Source organism: Myodes glareolus, chromosome 26, assembly GCF_982192425.1.
Source record: "Myodes glareolus chromosome 26, mMyoGla1.1, whole genome shotgun sequence".
NCBI classification, from domain to species: Eukaryota; Metazoa; Chordata; class Mammalia; order Rodentia; family Cricetidae; genus Myodes; species Myodes glareolus.
The window spans coordinates 13973108-13992688 of NC_142051.1; the positions used below are offsets into that span (position 1 = coordinate 13973108).

Below are 19581 nucleotides of genomic sequence, written 5' to 3' on the forward strand. Positions count from 1 at the left end.
AATTTCATTCTAAAGTGTAAGTCTTGTTACCTCTCATAGCGTTTCTGTCAATTACAGACAATATCATAGAGAAATATAATCAAGATATTTAAGTTTAAATGGGAAAGTAAATAATAGTTCAATATAAAAATTGAAAGAGCTGATTAAATAATTATAACCCAATTTATCCAAAATGCAAAATATAAAATAAATGTTTTAAACATCAGAATTTTGTCATTTGCAATCAAAATCATAGAAATAAAACAGGGCACAGAAAATACATTGCCTCTTCTTGTGAAGAGGTCCGTGGTTTGAAAACTATTTTCATCCTGTAACATTGTAAGACTGAAAAATACATTGGTAATATCTCATTATGCCCTTTATATCCTGGTATCTTCAGCAACTACTTATCATCCAATAAGTGACTATTAATAAAGATGAGTTGGTATAAAAAGTATGTCCTACCTGAATGAGACTACAACATTCAGATAGTATTTTGCATTTGCAACTCTATGTTCTCAGTGTGTCCCACTGCCAATGGTGAAAAAGCAACAGCAAATGAATCTGGTCTGAATACTACCAAATGAAAAATAAGAACATAATAAGCATTATACTGTTAATATAACATGCTTATTAGAATTTTAAAATTGATATCAGAGATCTCTTGAAATCTTTATTCTATCATTAATAGTTCTATAGTCTGGGAAAATTAACTTATCTCAGTTTTCATCTTATAAAGTATGTAAAGCAGTTTTAATTTCATCTACAAAGGTCAAATGAAATGAGCACAGAGAGCTACAGCGTCTAGTTACAATAAAAAAAACACAAAAGAACTAGTAGACACAGGTGTGGTGGGGGTTCTTAATGGCTCTAGTTTGAAAGGGAACAGAAATACCACAGTTTTATTTATTTATTTTTAGAATATTTATTTATTTATTATGTATACAATATTCTGTCTGTGTGTATGCCTGCAGGCCAGAAGAGGGCACCAGACCCCATTACAGATGGTTGTGAGCCACAATGTGGTTGCTGGGAATTGAACTCAGGACCTCTGGAAGAACAGTCAGTGCTCTTAACCTCTGAGCCATCTCTCCAGCCCCCCCACAGTTTTATTATTAAGTAAATGTTACACTTTACAGACTTGTAGCATTCAGAATGTAGAAAGTTCTGAAAAGATGCGGTTTCAGTGAGTATGCTAAGTGCATTTTAAGATCAATGAAAAGAAACTGAAATTATGTCTGTAGCATCTTTGTTTAAAAACACACTATCATTAACAGATACTACCAAAACAGTGTTAGAGTTTACTGATCCATAACATGTAGTTAAATGTTCATGGAATTTATTTCAATTTTTAAATTTAGGCATAATATTAACAATGAAATGGTTTTTTATGTTATTAAGTTTACACAAGTCAGTTTTGAAATTCTATAGACTCTGTAGTTACTCTATCATATAAACACATCTGCTGAATTTGATTTAAAACAATAACAATATATTCTTTAGCCAATACAATGATAATAATAATAATAATAATAAATAATGCAATGAAATTTAATTACTAATACTTTTAAAGTATATATTATTAGAGAAAAAACAATGAAAAAGTAAAACTTCTGATAATGTTGAGGAAAATATTGTTTTAAGAAGACTATCTTAGAAATAAGAGACTGTGAAGGTCAATATTTAAAAAATTAAAATCATAAGGATTCCGTGTGTGTGTGTGTGTGTGTGTGTGTGTGTGTACTAAAACTATTCTGTTATTCTCTGGATAATATCTCACTGTGTTTGACATTATTTGTTTCCATTTGCTGTAGGAAAATTTTCTTTGATGATGGCTAAACAAGGCACTGACCTATGACTATAGTAGAATGTTATTACGAATAATTTTATTGTTAACATTCTTTGAACAATAGTACTCGACTTTATCAATGCTCCCTGGGCTGTATAGTCTCAGGTTTTTGTTCAAACAAGTAGTGTTGCATAAGGGTTCTATCTTGCAAAGTCAACAATAAGTCAAATCAGATCTTGGCTGGTTATACCCACCAGTTTGTGCCACCATTGCACTAGCATAGCTTACAGGCAGGATACCATTGTAAATAAAGGACTGTGACTGAGTTGTTGTTCATCTTTTTCCTATAGTGGAATACAAAGTTCCTTCCTTTACCATAGCATAGCACATATGAGTGAAGACTTTATATCGGTGCCATCTCAACTTCCCCACATTCAGTGGGTTGTGTAGATGTTGTCTTCAGCAGTGGGAACTTGTCATCAGCTTGTGGAGAATAATCTATAGTTTGGCAACAGCCTGGGTTGTTAAGGGGTTCCCATGGAACCCCATGGGCCAACATCTCAATTAGATGTATACAGTCCTGGTGCTTGAAGCTTCCTTTGGTAACAAGAAATAGCCAACTGGGGATCTGTCTCCCTCATTATTTGGTGATATCATTTACTTTGCCTTCATATGTGTATATATTTTAGAAAATTTCTACTTTATTAAGTTTTCATACTACCCTCAAATGGCCCTTAATTTTAGCTGCCTTTCCTTTATTCCCTTCCTCTTCCCCTTCTCTCCTCCCCCTCTCCACTTGATCATTCTGTTTAACCCTTCCCAATCCATCCATAACAACTTATTTTATTTCCCTTCTTTAGTAAGAGCCATCTGCGTACCTTCTCATTCCTTACTCTATGCTTATCTTTGTGGTTTTTAAAGATTGTAGTCTAGTTATCATTGACTTAAGAGCTAATATCCACACATAAGTAAATATATACCATATTTGTCTTTTTGGGTTACCAAATCAGGATAATTTTTCTATTTCTACCAATTTACCTGTAAATTTAATTTTTTAACAGTTGGGTGTTATTCCGTTGTGTAAATATACCACATTTTCTTTTTTTATTCATCTGTGAGGAGAATCTAGATTATTTCTCGCTATTATTACTAAAGCTATGGTTGATCAAGTTTCTCTGTAGGAGGGTGAATTTACCAAGGGTGGTATAGCTGACTCTTGGTATAGATCTATTCTCAGCTTTATGAGGAAATGCCACACTGATTTTCATAGTGATTATGCAAGTTTACACTCCCACCAACAATGGGTGAGTGCTCCCCTTACTCCATATTCCAGTCAACATAAACTGTCATTTATTCATTGGTTCATTATTCATTGGTCTTGAACATTTTGAAGGATATAAGATGTTTTGTTTTGCATTTTCCTAATGGCTAAGGATGTTGAATATTTCTTCTAGTGTTTCTCAGGAATTTGAATCCTTTTTCAGAATTCTCTTGCTATATCTGTACCCCATTTTTAAAATTAAGTTGTTTTCAAGACATGTATTTTCAGAGTTCTTTACGTATTTGGATATATCCTTCTATCAGATATATGGTTTGTAAAAATCTTTTTTCATTCTGTATGTTGGCCTACAAATGACATTGTCTTTACATATACTAAAGCTTTTCAGTTTCATGAGATTCCATATATCAGTTGTTGAGTTTAGAATGGGAAAAGATCTTCACTAACCCCACATTAGACAGAGGGCTGATCTCCAAAATATACAAAGAACTCAAGAAATTGGTCATCAAAAGAACAAATAATCCTATAAAAAAATGGAGTACAGACTTAAACAGAGAATTCGCAACAGAATAATCTAAAATTACTGAAAGGCACTTAAGAAAATGTTCAACATTCTTAGTCATCAGAGAAATACAAATCAAAACAACTCTGAGGTTCCATCTTATACCTGTAAGAATGGCTAAGATCAAAAACACTGATGACAACTTATGTTGGAGAGGTTGTTGGGTAAAGGGAACACTTCTGCATTGCTGATGGGAATGCAAGCTGGTACAGCTCCTTTGGATGTCAGTGTGGTGATTTATCATAAAATTAGGAAACAACCTTCCTCAAGATCCAGTAATACCCCTTTTGATATATATCCAAAAGATGCTCAATCATGCCACAAGGACATCTGCTCAACTATGTTCATAGCAGCATTGTTTGTCATAGCTAGAACCTGGCAACAACCTAAATTCCCCTCAACTGAAGAATGGATAAGAAAAATGTCATACTTTTACATAATGGAGTACTACACAGCAGAAAAAATAGCAACATCTCGAATTTTGCAGGAAAATGATTGTAGCTAGATAACATTATTTTGAGTGATGCAACCCAGACACAGAAAGACAATTGTCACATATACTCACTCATAGGTGGTTTTTAAACGTAAAACAAAGAAAACCAGCCTACAAATTACAACTCTAAAGAACTTAGACAACAATGAGGACCCTAAAAGAGACATACATAGATCTAATTTACATGGGAAGTAGAAAAAGACAAGATCCCCTGAGTAAATTGGGATCATGGGGACCTTGAGGGAGGCTTGAAGTGGGGAGGGTAGAGGCAGGGAGGGGAGCAGAGAAAAATGTAAAGCTCAATAAAAATCAATAAAAAAGTTTTAATATAAAAAGAATAAATAAATATTCTTTTATAAATACTTATTTTTGATAACTGGTAGACAAAAATTTATTAATTTTTGCCATATATAAGAGGAAACAAAACAGGAGAGTTGAGAAGTCTGAATGTATACCTTGATAGAAAATATTTTCTCAATTGATTGTATAAAATTATCTGTTTCAGAAAACAAAAACAAACACCTGAATGTTATGTATAGGTTAAATGTCATGACTTTAGGTAAAAGATAAAATATACTCATAATATTTAATGCTAAGCAATTCTTTAAATGGTTTAAAAAATAATTTTATTACTTAGGTAATATAGTTTAAGTCAAAGACATCATAAATACACAACTAATAAAAAATATCCAATAGTATTTCAGGTGCAGAATTTCAAAGGACTTAATAAATTGTAAATCTTTTCAAAATGTCTGAAAATTTCATGTGCCTATGATACCTGCAAATGTCTACAAAATGATAACACTTAAAGATGAAATTATCAATCCACACTTTGATTATATTATTGATATAAGTCCAGTCAACCTTAGAAATATTTTACCCAAGAACAGATGAAACAAATCTTGTTTGATTGCCCTCATATTTTCATACTAGAAAGAAACAGCCGCGAGTTTACTGACGATTTATTCAGCTGTACTTTCAGCAAAAAAAGTCTGTCTAATTTTTAGCCTATCCCTATTAAGCCTTTAAGTTATTAATTTGTATAATTGACAAATTATTTACATGTAAACTTGAACAGAACCCAAATAAGGGAAATTAAAAATATAATACTTTGACTTCTGGAAACTAAAATACTTAGTTATATTACTGATCTTTCATTATGTTTTGTCTAGCAAATGTTTTTATGTTTTAGGAATTTTTTGTTGTTGCATTGCAGAATCAGAACATTTTTCTTATGTTTTAAAGTTTTAATTAAAATATAATTACATTGTTGTCCCCTTCAGTTTCTTCCCTCCATCCCTTTCCATTTACATCCCTTACTTCTCTAAAATTCATTGTCCCCTTTCCTTTGATTATGTTTTTTTTAAAGTTTATTAAATTATAAAAGTTTCTATTTTCGCCCCTCCTCCCAACACCCTCCCACTTCCCCCACTCCCTCTCCTCCTCCCTCTCCATCCCTAAGAGTAGTCAGGGTTTCCTGCCCTGTGGGAAGTTCAAGTTCCTCCCCCCTCCCTCCAGTTTGAAAACTACCAAGTAGGGGCGAAAGCAAGCAGTTCTCCTACCCTTTGAGGCCTATGAACCACAACAATGAGGAGCCCTGCAATAGAATACTAAAGAGATAATAGTGCCTTTCTTATCTTCGGAGTAACCAACAGCTCTATAATTGGTCTTAAAGTCTACTTAAGAAGAAGGAAATCATGCCTGAAACTGGAAACCCAGCCAGTGACTCAGGAATAGTGTGAGGTCCTATAGTGGACCTTTGAGGAGAGCCTACCCCAGTAGGCTCACTAACTGCATTGTAAATGTTGTCCTTAAACCCACAGGTAAATGTAACTTCCACACATCATCAAAGAAACGTCTCTTTGTAGTGCATAGAGACCATAACAGAAAACCGCTACAGGTCAAAATACAGAGAACTGATCATGGAGTGTTCAGATCCCAGTGGATACATCTACAACAATGGATACATCTACAGCGTAGCTGGTGGTTTTTGTTTGTTTTGTTTTTGTTTTTGTTTTTCAAGATGGAGTTTCTCTGTGTAGCTTTGGAGCCTGTCCTGCGATTTGCTCTGTAGACTAGGCTGGCCTCGAAGACAGAGACAGAGATCCACCTGTCTCTGTCTCCAGAGTGCTGGGATTAAAGGTGTGCACCACCACTGCCCGACTTCAACATAACTCTGACACCTACGGCTCGGGGAAATTCCCAGAATAAGGTCAAATAAATTACAAGAGTGATAGACCAGAAGCCTACTTGTGACTTATAGAAATTACAGGGAAGATCCATCCAAAACAGAGTTGTAAAGAATGATTTAGTTCATTACCTCATTCCTTGACTTGATATTTTTCTCTTTGCGAATATTCTTTCTCCGTAAAACACATTCAGCATTTCTGTAATCAACTGTGGGCATCCAGTTATTTTCAAATCTGAGAAGCTGATATTTGTTTTTCAACAACTGAATTTGGCAGTTAGAAATTATCAATAAGTTATGCTTGCTCAAAATACATTGATCACAACCAACATTTCCAAAGGACTATCCCCTTGCATTTTTAGTAATATAATTAAGGCATATATATTTGATATTCTTGGAAAAAAAAACTCCTAACCTTTCATGTTTGAATGACTTTTAACACTGTCAACTTTAATTAGCCAACAGGAGTACCCCAATTTTCTCCGTAGTTCTCTAGTGCGGTTTCTGGGTTAAAATGCAAAACTAAAAATTCATATACAAGTCCACGAAATAGACTTAAAACCCTTCATTTCATGAGCTGTAACATAGGTGAGAAATTATTAATGTTTTATGAAATGAAAAAGAAAAAAGTTTTATGACTGGATCATTTCTATTTTGTGTAAGTTTCATTTTATATATAATTATTCTTTAAAATTTTAAATAGTATGTTCTATTCTTTGGAAATTTCATGCATTTACAATGTGTATTGAACATATTTGCTCATCACTGCCTATCAGTATCACATTCTCCCTCCAAGTTTCATGTTGTCTTTTTATTTCTTTGTTACGAGTAAATTATTCTTAAATGTATCAAAGGAAACTAAGTTACTATTTCACTTACCATTAAAGAACATGTTAGCATCCATCATCTTTTCTTGAGGATATGAACTACCACACTTAAAGGCAAATATACTCAGTGAAAATTATATTTAATTTTGTGAAGAAGAAAATTAACACAAAAGAATCTTTCAGGTTAATTAAAAGCAGCCTATTAAGATGTGAATTTTTCAATCAAAATGATATTTATTTGCAGTCACATCTCTGAGCATCTCAGCTCATGCCTTAAATAACAAGAATCTTTATAGCAATTTAAAACACCGGAATACTTATGTGATCATACATATATGTCCACCTAATCAAATCACACACAACTTCATAAAAATTGTTTTTGCTGAAATTATCTGCTGGAAGCTAGCTAATACCAATCTTCAATTATTTAACAGTACCAAGGCCTCTCTCAAGGAAATCTAAGGGGACGTCATCCCCAAGGAGAAGAAAGAATAATTTAAAAACATGGAAAGCAACTTAAAAACACCAGTATGCTTTTCATATTTATCATTGAATTAAAACAAGTTTAGACTTAGATTGTGACTTAAATGAGAGATGAGTTAGGAAGATGACAAGTTCAATTCAGATTATTTACATAGTGAGACCTTATATCGAAAGTAAAAGCTCTACTTAAGATGTTGAAGCAGGAGGGCTGCCAAAACTATGAGGTGGATCTAGGTGATACAGTGATTACTAGACCATCAAGGACTATTATAGCACGATTTCCCTCCAAAAATTTCATTTTTTCAAACATAATGATATAAAGTACCATAATGTTCATTACATTAAAAATAATCACTTTGGGGACTGGAGTTGGCACATTGGGTAAAGTGCTTGCTGTTTAAACCTCAGAACATGAGTTTGGAGTCCCCAAACACATGTAAAATCTGAATATACTGTATCTGTACCCTAGGGATGCTGTTTCTATGATCTAACTCACTTGTCAGCTGGACAAGCAAAAACAGGTTCAATAAGAGATTATATCTCAAAGTTTAGGTCAAGTCATCAAGGACAGACATCCTGATGTTAGACTCTGGTCTCTATACATCTGACTGCATGGAAACCTCCTCAATAAATAAATAAAATATGCAATAATGTCACAGAAATTTAAAATATAATAGAATTGTTATTTGACCTATTAAAATGTTAAAGGTATTAAATTATTTGCAGATAAATGTCCATATACAAGCATATACATCTATACAAAATATAAAATGAAACAGATAGTTTTAAAAAGACTTCAGATTCCTTATTTCCTTGAATTGATAGACACTTCCTAATGAGCCTAAGCGTGGGCTAATGTTAACAGGAGATAACTTTAAAGTGATTGTTTTGCAGGCTGTGGATGGCTCAGTGAATGCAGGTAACTGCTGCAAAGCCTGACAACCAGAGTTTGACCCTTAAGAACCTTGTAGTAGAAGGAGGAAACCAACTGCCATAGGTCATACCCTGGTCTTTATTGTTGGACACTGTTGAACACACACACACACACACACACACACACACACACACACGCCACAAATAAATAGAATATAAAATTTAAGACATTGCAGAGTTATTATTTTATATAGCAAAAAATATTGACGCTATATTTCCATTGAGATGTTTACAGATAAAATTTTATACCAAGAAAAATCTTATCTTACCTTTTAATTCTAAAAGAAATAATTTCTTTTTTATTTGCAGATAGGATCTTCCTATAATGCCTCACCTCAGCCTTGTGAGGTAAATGTGCCTTAGCATCTCAGGTGCAGGGATGGCAGTTGTGTCAGCATTCTAACCAAGTGGCATATCTCTAGAAAAAGCATCAGTATTATGACATTGTATTTTTTATAGCAAAACATAACCCCTTCAAACCTAGATACTCTTGTTCTAGAAGATCAATATGACGAGTGAACTAAATAGATGTGTTTTACATAATTACAATGGGAATTATCTACTAGAATTCATTTTTGCAAAAAAAACAGATTTAAAATTATTAATTTTGTGAACTAACATGTAAATTCAGCATGACTGTTCTGGGATGGTGGAACAGTGGTGAAATGTAAAACTTGAGGGTAGAGTACTATAAAAGGTTAGCTGACTAGTTTGGAAAGACAACACTTTTAAGAAAAGTGGTATTTGATCTGTGTGCATAGGGGGCATAGTAAAGGCTTATGCTGCCAAAACCTATTTCAGTTGAATAACTCTATAATAGCTAACAAAGCTCTTTAGTTGGAAGAATGTATGTTAACTAAATGGATCGTCACTAATACATGACAATGAAACATTCTCTTGAGAGATTTGGTGTTATTCTTAAGACGTTGGTGTTTTGATTGCTACAAATCTGGATATATATAATGCGTGTAAAATATATAAATATTTCACGTTTTCTCAAATTGAAAATATTTTACTGCATAAAAGAGTCACAGATTTAAAAATAACATATAGAAAAATGTCCAGAAGCCAAATATATTTCTAAAAGAGTTAATAAAATGAAATAGCCTTGAAAATACTGCTTATTATTCTTAACTTTAAAACATTCTGATTAGGATACAGAATTTAATTTCAAGTCTTCAATAAAATTCTTAGTAAAAAGGAGATTTAATTCTTAAAATGCCTTGGTTTCACTGGAAGAATGTTTATCAACATACATGGATGTTTCTATGTACCATTCTGTAAATGTACATTATACATAGTTCAGATATACACAATAGATAAATAATTTTGGCGGGTTGTTGTTATGTACTTGTTCACATATCATATATCTATTTATGTACAATAACAATAAAATAAAAAGAGACTATGAACTTGAGAGTGGGAAGAGAAATGGGAGGGTTTGGAGGGAAGAAAGGGAAAGGCGTGAATGTTACAATTCTATTTTCATTATAATGTATGCGTTGTATAATAAATGCGTTGAGTTGACATTTGTAGAGAGCTGCTGTGAGAGTATACAGCAGGTGACAATTAGTGTTTAACAGGTAGACCCATTAGATGCATGATTCCCAGGTGGGGAACTCCATCTAGCACAGTCGTGGGACCACTCTCCTGACTGTAATTTCTCTCATGAGTCTCTTCATTTCTCCACTAAGAACTTCATTTCTTCCGTAATAACAGCTTTGCTTATATTCCTACAGCTTGTGTGTTGTCGCATGTATATATTCTATCTGTTGGGCACACATATAACTGTGGATGATCTACAGGGATGATTCTGCTTAAGTTATGTAATATTGATTAATAGAAACACTAGGATATTCTTCATAACTCAGACTGACATAGATTTCCCAGCTACCAAAACAGTCTTTTACACATTTAGCCAAGACCTCAGCAGATTCAAAGCAGGCTGGTTGGACCTAGAAATAATATAGAAGGTCATTCTCCAGATGTAGTTTTGTTGATTCAATGCCAAAACTTGAAACAACTTTAGTCTGCATGTAGACCCAGTCTCAGATTCAAGGTCCAGCTAACTACTTGTTATTGTTAAGTCTTGATTTCCAATGTCATTTTCTATCTGAGTACCTTCACAACATAGCGCGACATGCATGAATCATTGTGACATTCCTAGCCCGAGAGAAACTATGTGGCTTAAATTATGTTTAGAGTTTGGGTAGTGCCCTGAAAAACAGCATATAATTGTCTAGAGTTTGTCTGTGACAAGGGAGAAGCAGCAGTGTTGAGAGAAGGCTGGTGTGGGAGATAGAAAAGTGAGTAGAAGCAGAAGCATGAGAGAATATGAGAGGATGAATGAGTGAGGTGAGTAGAGGATGAATGAGTGAGGTGATTTGAGAATGAATGAGTGATGGAGAAGTGTGTGTGTGAGTTTGTGTGTGTGAGAGAGAGCTGTGTGTGTAGGAGCCGCTGCTACTTAGAGTAGCTGCATCTAGGAGTGGTCTCAAGTGCTGCAGGCTGAGAGGATATGTAAATGAGATCCAGAGCTGTTGCTGTGTGGAGATTTGTAACTGTGGAGGCGAGGAAAATGAAGTTGTGTAGATGAGAGATGTGGAGGAGAAATGTGTGTAAAGGGAAGATGTGTAGTCATGTGAAATTGAGTATTAAAATATGTATCTTGGTGTGACAGAAATGTTTGTATGTGATGAGAGACTGCCAAGAAAGACACTAAGTTAAAGTAAAGGAGAATATTACCATCAGGAAAGTGTGTGCTTATTCCTTTTTACTTACATTATCAGCAGAAACAGTGTGTCTCTTTATTTACCCCTCAGATAGAAAAATCTAGCCCCCACGGCATTCGTGGATTTTCTCACATACTCACTGTCCTCCCAAAAGTCAGCAACAAGCCTTTTTTGTTTCTACATTTAATTTTTTTAAAAAAACTATATCATCATTTTCCCTTTCCATACATATCTTCCCATATACCTCCCTTACTCTCTTTCAAAGCTATGGCCTCTAGTTCTTTATATATTCATATACATATGTACAAATACATATAGACACATACATATTATATACACATACATATATTCCTATAAAGTAATAAATATACCCTTCTCATTTACACACACACACACACACACACACACACACACACACACACACAATGTATTTTGTTTCAGTGTTGGTCACTCGGGATTTGCTAACCAATTGGTGTGCGTTTTTGTGGAAGACTATTTCTACAGACCTCAGCATTTCTTAGTTGCCTGTAGTTCTTTGTTTAGTGTTGAAGCATCCTGCACTTTCCCCTTTAGATCTGAGCATACATCCTGGTGTTTCTCTTATTCAGGTCATGTTCAGGTAGTCATGTTGGGAAGACTTCTAAATATCTGTCTTTATAACCACAGGTAGGTGTAGTCTCATTCTTTATTAAGGAAATGTATCTTTTCAATAAGAAAGTACCATTATAGTGGGTGAAAGTGGGGAGCTGTGGAGCCCACTTCCAGTGGATACATTTATAGCAGAACTAATGCACCAGAGACTCAAGATTTGTTACAGAAGAGAAGGCAAAAAAGATTTTAAGAACAAGAGAAATTGGGAGTTTGCTATGAGATTATACCTTCCAGAAATATAAGCTGCACCCTTGACAAACCAATAGCTGCCTAAGTATTGTTTGTATTCAGTAATCATTCAAAAATACTTTCCAACTTAAAGAGTATCCTACATCAAACAAAGAGACTTTAGACGGTTTCAGAATACAAACAATATATTGCATTCCATTGCTGTTTAGAGATAAACAAGTGTAATTAACATATTTCCTCTTAAAATGAAAAACTCTACTTGTAAAAGATAAATGCAACTTCAACTATGAAGAAAATAAATGACGACTTTCCATGGAAAGTTTTAGATATTCTGAATCCTTTTGTCTTTTCCCTGAGTATCAAACGTGATGGATAAAAACTGGTATAATGCTCTCTTAGTTTTTCTAAGTAAAATACCATATTAAAAATTGGTAAGGCTGGGATGTGGTGGTGCATGCCTTTAATCCTAGCACTTGGGAGGCAGAGGCAGGCTGATCTCTGTGAGTTCGAGTCTAGCCTGGTCTACAAGAGCTAGTTCCAGGACAGGCTCCAAAGTCACAGAGAAACCCTGTCTTGAAAGACCAAAAAGAGAAAGAAAGAAAGAAAGAGAGAGAGAGAGAGAGAGAGAGAGAGAGAGAGAGAAAGAAAAAGAAAGAAAGAAAGAAAGAAAGAAAGAAAGGAAAGAAAGAAAGAAAGGTAAAATACATGCAATTTCCTTCATAGAATGAAATAGTATAGTGTTGGTGGCTGTCAGAGGAGCAACAGGTGGGAATTGAAGTTCATTTGTCTGGCAGGGATTTTTCTCCTGAATGACCTCAGGTTCGATTGAAATGTTTTGACAATAGCTTTGAGGTAAAAAATCAAATAAACAAAGCAGCACAACTATTACTAACTGACATACTTTCCTTCGAAGACTGATTGTTGATCAAGGATGATGATTAATCCCTTATACCCATTTCTTCCCTCAATACCCTGATATATATATATATATATATATATATATATATATATATATATATATATATATATATAAACTATTGATGAGCAGTTGTACACCCTAAAGATTTAAAACAGAGCTTACTGATAGCCTTTCATATACAAAAGTTTAGATTTGTGATTTCTTTAACATTCCTGATAAGATTGTCTTTCAAGATACGTAATAAAGTGATTTGTCTTGCTGTGTAACTGCAAAATTCAGTCTACCAGTAAAAGAATAACTTGCTGGCTTATACTGTTCATCTGCAACAAGTTGCTTGGGTGCAAATATATGTGGGTGTGTGGGATAATTTATTTTTAACCCGTTAATACATAAAATATGTCATCATGTTAAGGGATATGGAAAACATGATGTTTTTACTTGTATTGATTGTAATCATTCACTTGAAAGATAGACTACAATCACTTTTTTGTTTTTATATTGCCTGAAAGATTTAGCTAGGGTAAATAAGATGTGTGGGAAAGAATGGAGTTAGAAAGAGTTATAAAGAAAACAAAACAATGAGAGACTTAGAATAAAAACATCAAAAGAGTAAGAAGAAAAACATCAAGAGAGGCAGCAAAGACATTTCTGGATAGAGATAAGAAAAGAAATTACAGAACACAGAATCAGAACACATAAGAAGAATAAAGAAGGAAGGATCAAGAGAGTGTGGAAGTGTCCTTTTCACTTAACCCCCTCAAATAAAAAAAATCATAATATGTGCCAACTCTGTACATGCATTTCAGCCCTATGCTGCAAGGGTCTGGTCTCCCAGGCAATGACTTAATAATCATTTCTTTGAGAAAGATGCAATCCTGTGTATTGTATTAACGAATGCCCTTTTCACTTGCTGATTCCTCAAGGTGTAGATAAAAGGATTCAGAAGTGGAGCCACTGAGGTGTTGAGCACAGAAATTCCCTTGGAAATAGATACTCTCTGCTTGACTGAAGGTTTAACATACATGAAGATGCAGCTGCCATATGAGAGGGATATCACAATCATGTGAGAAGAACACGTAGAGAAAGCCTTCTTCCTCTGGCTGGTTGAAGGGATTTTTAGAATCGTCATGGCAATGTAGGTGTAGGAAATTATCACCATTACCAGTGTGAGTAAGAGTGTCACCAAAGCCGAGACAAAGCCCATCGTCTCCAGGAGCTGTGTGTCTGTGCAGGAAAGCTGCAGGAGAGGAGTGGTGTCACAGTAGAAATGATCAATAATGTTGGAAGCACAGAAGTCAAGATTCAAGCCTAACAGGAGTGGTGGAAAGATGACAAGGAAGCCAGCAATCCAACAACTGAGGACCAACTGCATACAGACTTTATTGTTCATGATGGTCATATAGTGCAGGGGCTTGCAGATGGCCATGTAGCGGTCATAGGACATGGCTGCCAGCAAGTAAAATTCTGATGCTCCAAATAGGAAAGCAAAAAACAGTTGAGTTAAACAATCACCATAAGATATGGTTTTGTTCCCAGTTGCCATAGTAGCAAGCAATTTGGGGATGCATGCACTAGTGTAGGAAATCTCTAAGAAGGAAAAGTTTCGTAGGAAAAAATACATGGGAGTCTTCAGGTGAGCATCCACCAGGGTGAGTGTGATGATGATCAGATTGCCAGTGATGCTGAGCAGATAGGTAAGAAGCAGGAAGACGAATAAGACAACTTTCCACTGCGGGTCATCAGTCAAACCTGCTAGGATGAAAAATGTCACCTTTGTGTGGTTCTTCATTGTGGTCCTATGGCTGTTAGCTGGTCTAAGTGGACAAGAGAGAGATGCATGGAGGGAGGTTATCACTCCAGAAGTATGCTAGTGATAGGTCAGACTGAAGTACCCTTGTCGTTGAGAAGACAAGGGTTCAGACAGCAACACAGTACTCATCAATGATCTAAAGAGAGCTGTGCCAGGAAAATAGTAGCTTATAGCTTCATGGCATCTGGACAGAAAACAAAGATATTAATTTATAATTCTACTTGTGAATAACTTATATACTGGTGCTATTCATTCATCTCTTTTATATGAATGCATAAGGAGAAATTAAAGGAACTGAAAATAATTTTTTCTTGCTTTCTTATATCTCTCAAATTTGATATGGTATTACCTTTCTTTCAATTAAAGAGGTTTGCTTGAGCAAAATTTTAAAAAGTTTGCATACAAATCCAAATTTCCCTGAAGCACAGCAGTGTGTATTTTTATCTCCCCCCCTCCCTGTCCCAGCCCCGCCCCAACACGCATGCATGTACACGCATGCAAACACAGGAACAAGCACATTCACATGCCATCTTCATTATCTCATATAAGACTATCATCAATTACCTCAACTAATCAGGTTGAAGGATATCAACCCTATCACTGCTTCCATGACTGTGTTCTTTATCATAAGTTTAAATGAAGTCTTGGCAATGCTTTCCTTTACAGTCTTATTAATATTTCAATTGCTTTAATTTCTGTTGTTATCCTATATTCTGTGTACTTTGTACTTCAATACCAAGTCAGTGGGAATAGTCTTATAAAACTAGTATTAATAGTAAACTATAGTGGTTGTTTTCTGGGGTTATAATATTAACAGCGCAATAAAAATAAATTAATATTAGTGTAGCAAAACACCAAAAATGCAAACTTAGAAATACGGATTTAGAGACAGGGGTATCAAGACATATCTTTCTGGAAATCTAGTGAGATAAAGATCTTTAGAGATGGATCATGGGCTTGAAAAAGAAAAATGTTAGTGACTCTAAATTGTTGGGTGAGAGGAACTGTTCTGTATGAAAATTTTTATCCACCTATTATTAGTTCTTTTTTGAAAAAATATTTATTTTACATCCAGGCCACAGTTTCCCTTCCCCTTAATTCTCAGTCTTTTCTGCAACTGCCTCTGTTCCCAACTCCCAGTCCACTCCTCATCCTTTACTGTTCAGGAAAAGACAGATCCCTCCTGGATATCAATAAAATACAGCATAACAAGTTGCAGTAAGACTAAGCACTCCCCCATATATTAAGGTTGGACAAGGTGACCCAGTATGAGGAGTAGGGTCTCAACAGCCAGAAAAAAGTCAGAGACTGCCCCTGCTCCCACTGTTAGGAATCCCAAAGGAAGGCCAAGCCACAGAACTGTAACATGCATGCAGAGTGCCTAGGCTAGAGTGTTAATCTCATGTGGGCTCCCTGGTTATCAGTTCAGTCTCTGTGACCCCCTATCAGCTAGTGTCAGTTGAGTGTGTGGATTTTCTTAGGTGTCCATGACCTCTCTGTCTCCTACCATTCTTTCTCCCTCCCTTCTGCGGGATTCCCTGAACACAGCCTAATGTTTGGCTGTGGATCTGCATCTTTTTCCATCTGTGGCTGGAAGACACATTGATGACAGTTGAGCTAGGCACCAATCTGGTTATAACAGATGGCAAATTAAAGCTATTAAATGCTATTGCCAGAAGTCTTGGCTGGGGTCATTCTAGTGGCATTCTGGAAGGTTCCCTTGCATCAGGCTTTTACATGTCCCTGAAATGCCACCCCTTTCCAGGTGTCCCCTCTCCACATTATCACTCATGTTCCCATCTCCACCCACCCTTATTCCATCCATAAAAGTCTCTTTTATTCCTCTTTCCAGGGAGGTCCAAGCAACTCTCCATGAACCTTCCTTATTACCTGATCTCTTTGTGTCTGGGAATTGTAGCAAAGTTATACTTTACTTTAAGCTAGTATCCACTTAAGAGTGAGTAGATGCTATATTTGCCTTTCAAAGATTGAAAACCTCAGTCTTTGGGATCCGTGTGGTCTGCAAAGCAAGAGCTGAGTTTCAAAACTATAATACATCATGAGTACCTTAACACAAGTTTTAGGAAGCATGTGATTCCCTAAAATAAGACATAAAATTCCTGGCTATGCTTCAGGTAAAGAGATGCAGGAGCTGAGAACATTCTCAGTGTTGCAGTAAGTCCTTCAGAGTATGTATAAGGCTCTGAGTCTGGTGGATCCCAGGGAGAGAGTGTATTATTAGCAATATTACTATGTATATTTGGAAAGGGTGTTAAGTAACAAAATAGTGGCTCAGGCCAGGGAAGCAGATCAGTACCTTGTTCAACCATCATCAGGGAAGACTCTTCATGCTGCAGATGGGAACAAACACAGAGACTCACAGTCATACATTATGCAATGAGATACCTTGGGACGCTCAGCCCTACATGTGATAATCTCCATCAAATCACCCCTGACAGAGAGAGCAGAACCTCGAAGAAGAGGAGACAGTAAGATTGTAAGAGTCAGAGTGGAGGGAGGACATCAGGAGAACAAGGTCTTCTAAATCAACATGAGCAAATCTCATAAGAACTCAGAGACTAAAGCAGCTAGCACACGGCCTGCATGGGTCTGCATACATATTATGGCTTCCACTTTGGTGTTTTGACGAGATTCCTGAGTTTTCAAACAAGTGGTCTCTGTTTCTTGTGTTTTCTCTTGTGCTTTTTTTCTTTCTGTTTGTTTTGTCCAATTCCAGTGTGTTAGTTTTTTTCATATTTTTTTTATATTTTATTTTAAAAAATAAAATTTAACTCTTCCAAAAAAGAAACAAATTTGCTTGGTTTTTGCACAGCTAGCATACTAAAGATAAGAATTAAAAGTAATGATATCTCTAGAGAAAACTAGGGAATCTTCACCATCAAACACATAAAAAAGTTAAATTTTCATGATTGTCAGAACACTATCTGACAATACTTTCTGTCTTAAGCTTTCAAAGTGATCATTCACTGTCTTCAAAATATGCATTATATTAACTAATAAAATATTTTAATACTAATATAAATACTAAAGATACTTATTCTAGGTTAAATTAAGCTACTTTCCAATACTATCAAGAGTTGTTTCAAAGAAAATTAATCTAGATTTTGTGATAGGTGTAAGCTTAAGGAGAAACTCCAAGAAGAGGAAGTATCCTGAGGAGGGGCAGGATGGGAGCTCACTCACATCATCCTTCAGAATAAGGAGCAGAGTCTGTTGTTGTTGTGTACCTATGATGTCAATAAAAACAAGAGAAAGGATATGTTATTTGTAGAATATTTCTTTCATATTCATATAACTGTGATGATATCTCTTACAATGTTCCCGAATTTACACAAATCATCTCATGACAGCAATGATAAGAATCCATGCAGCTAAGACACAAACATTAGAAATTCAACACTTAAGATCATACTTTTGTCCAACTTCAACAATTACATGCACTTATTAATCCTGGATACACAAAAAGTTTACACTAGGAATTGAACCCATGAATGAAACTTCATTTAATTGTATTAGCAATTTTGAGTGTCAAATTAATATAAAAATAAAAAGAATTTTCAATTGTCAAGTTATTCCATGGTCTGCTTCATCTTCTTTTCCTGAAGTAAAAATATAAAAAAGATGAATAAAAATATGTTGAAGCTTAAAAAAAGAAACAAAATATATCACAATAGACATAGCAGGCATTGTTATATTTAAATTTATCCAATATTAGTTACTTTCATCTATTTGAATCCAGTATCAGTTTGTCAAAAATCTTCAAAATACAGACATTTACTTGAAATATGAGAACAATACCTTAAAAGAATGCAGGCACAGTTGTACTTGGACAAAGAGATCTGAGTGTTCATATTTAGCTGTCCTACCATAGCGCTGATCTGAACAAAGGCACTATTGTGTTCTCTGAATGCATCTGACTCTAAACCACAATTTTTGGCTTCTTTTTCTCACTGTGAAGGACCTCTTATAAATGATTTCATTATCTAATTTATTTCATATTGACTGGAGTGTAGGGTCCCCTTATCTCATTGTAGTTACTTATGTATTAAATCATTTCCTACTTATTGCCCACATTGCCGCAAAATGAATCATACTATTTGGGGGTTTTCCTGATCTTATTGCCTCAATGAAAGTGTCAACAGAGGATGAAAATTCTCATGAGATTTTGAGATTCACATCAACATTTCCCAAGGTTATTCCACATTTTATGCTATCCAATTGTCTTCCCCGGACATCCCCCCCCCCCCCGCAAATGTGTTTAAAAATATTCTTTCAAAGACTGCTATAAACTATGTCTCTAGAGATTCCAATGCACATTAGTCTAATAATTGTTCAGGAATTTAAGAAGACAACCAAACAGAAAGCATTATTATTATGAAACTTCAGTAAAATTGGGCTCCCTTAGGTAGCTTTATCCAAGATAAAGTACTTTATTTCATTTATTTTTTTTACATCTAGGCCACAGTTTTCCCTCCCTCCTCTCCTCTTTGTTTCTTTTCCAACCCCCTCTGTTCTCAATCTCCAATCCACTCCTCCTCCATTTGTGTTCGGGAAAGGACAGGTCTCTCCTGGATATCAATAAAATGTAGCATATCAAGACGCAGTAAGACTAAGCATCCCCCCATGTATTAAGGTTGATCAAGATGACCCAGCATGAGGTGTAGTATCCCAAAAGCCTGTAAAAGTGTCAGAAACAGCCCCTACTCCCACTGTTAGGAGTCCCACA

The 19581-nt window shown here is 35.2% G+C and overlaps 1 protein-coding gene across 1 annotated transcript; it reads right to left on the reverse strand.

Moving 5' to 3' along the window:
• Nucleotides 1-13874: 13874 nt before the first annotated feature.
• Nucleotides 13875-18265, reverse strand: LOC146889801 (olfactory receptor 6C74-like). Its single transcript, XM_087902121.1, has 2 exons — nucleotides 18240-18265; nucleotides 13875-14826 (listed from the first exon to the last, which is right to left on the reverse strand). Exons 1-2 carry the CDS (start codon nucleotides 18263-18265, stop codon nucleotides 13875-13877), a joined length of 978 nt encoding a protein of 325 aa, XP_087758247.1.
• Between the last annotated feature and the right edge of the window lie 1316 nt (nucleotides 18266-19581).

Excerpts from the sequence above, each read along its gene's own strand:
- LOC146889801 (XM_087902121.1), bottom strand. The coding sequence starts at position 18,265 with ATGATCTTAAGTGTTGAATTTCTAAT. Across the intron at positions 14,827-18,239 it reads TTAAGTGTTGAATTTCTAAT|CCATAGGACCACAATGAAGA; the intron begins GTTTGTGTCTTA and ends ACCAGCTAACAG.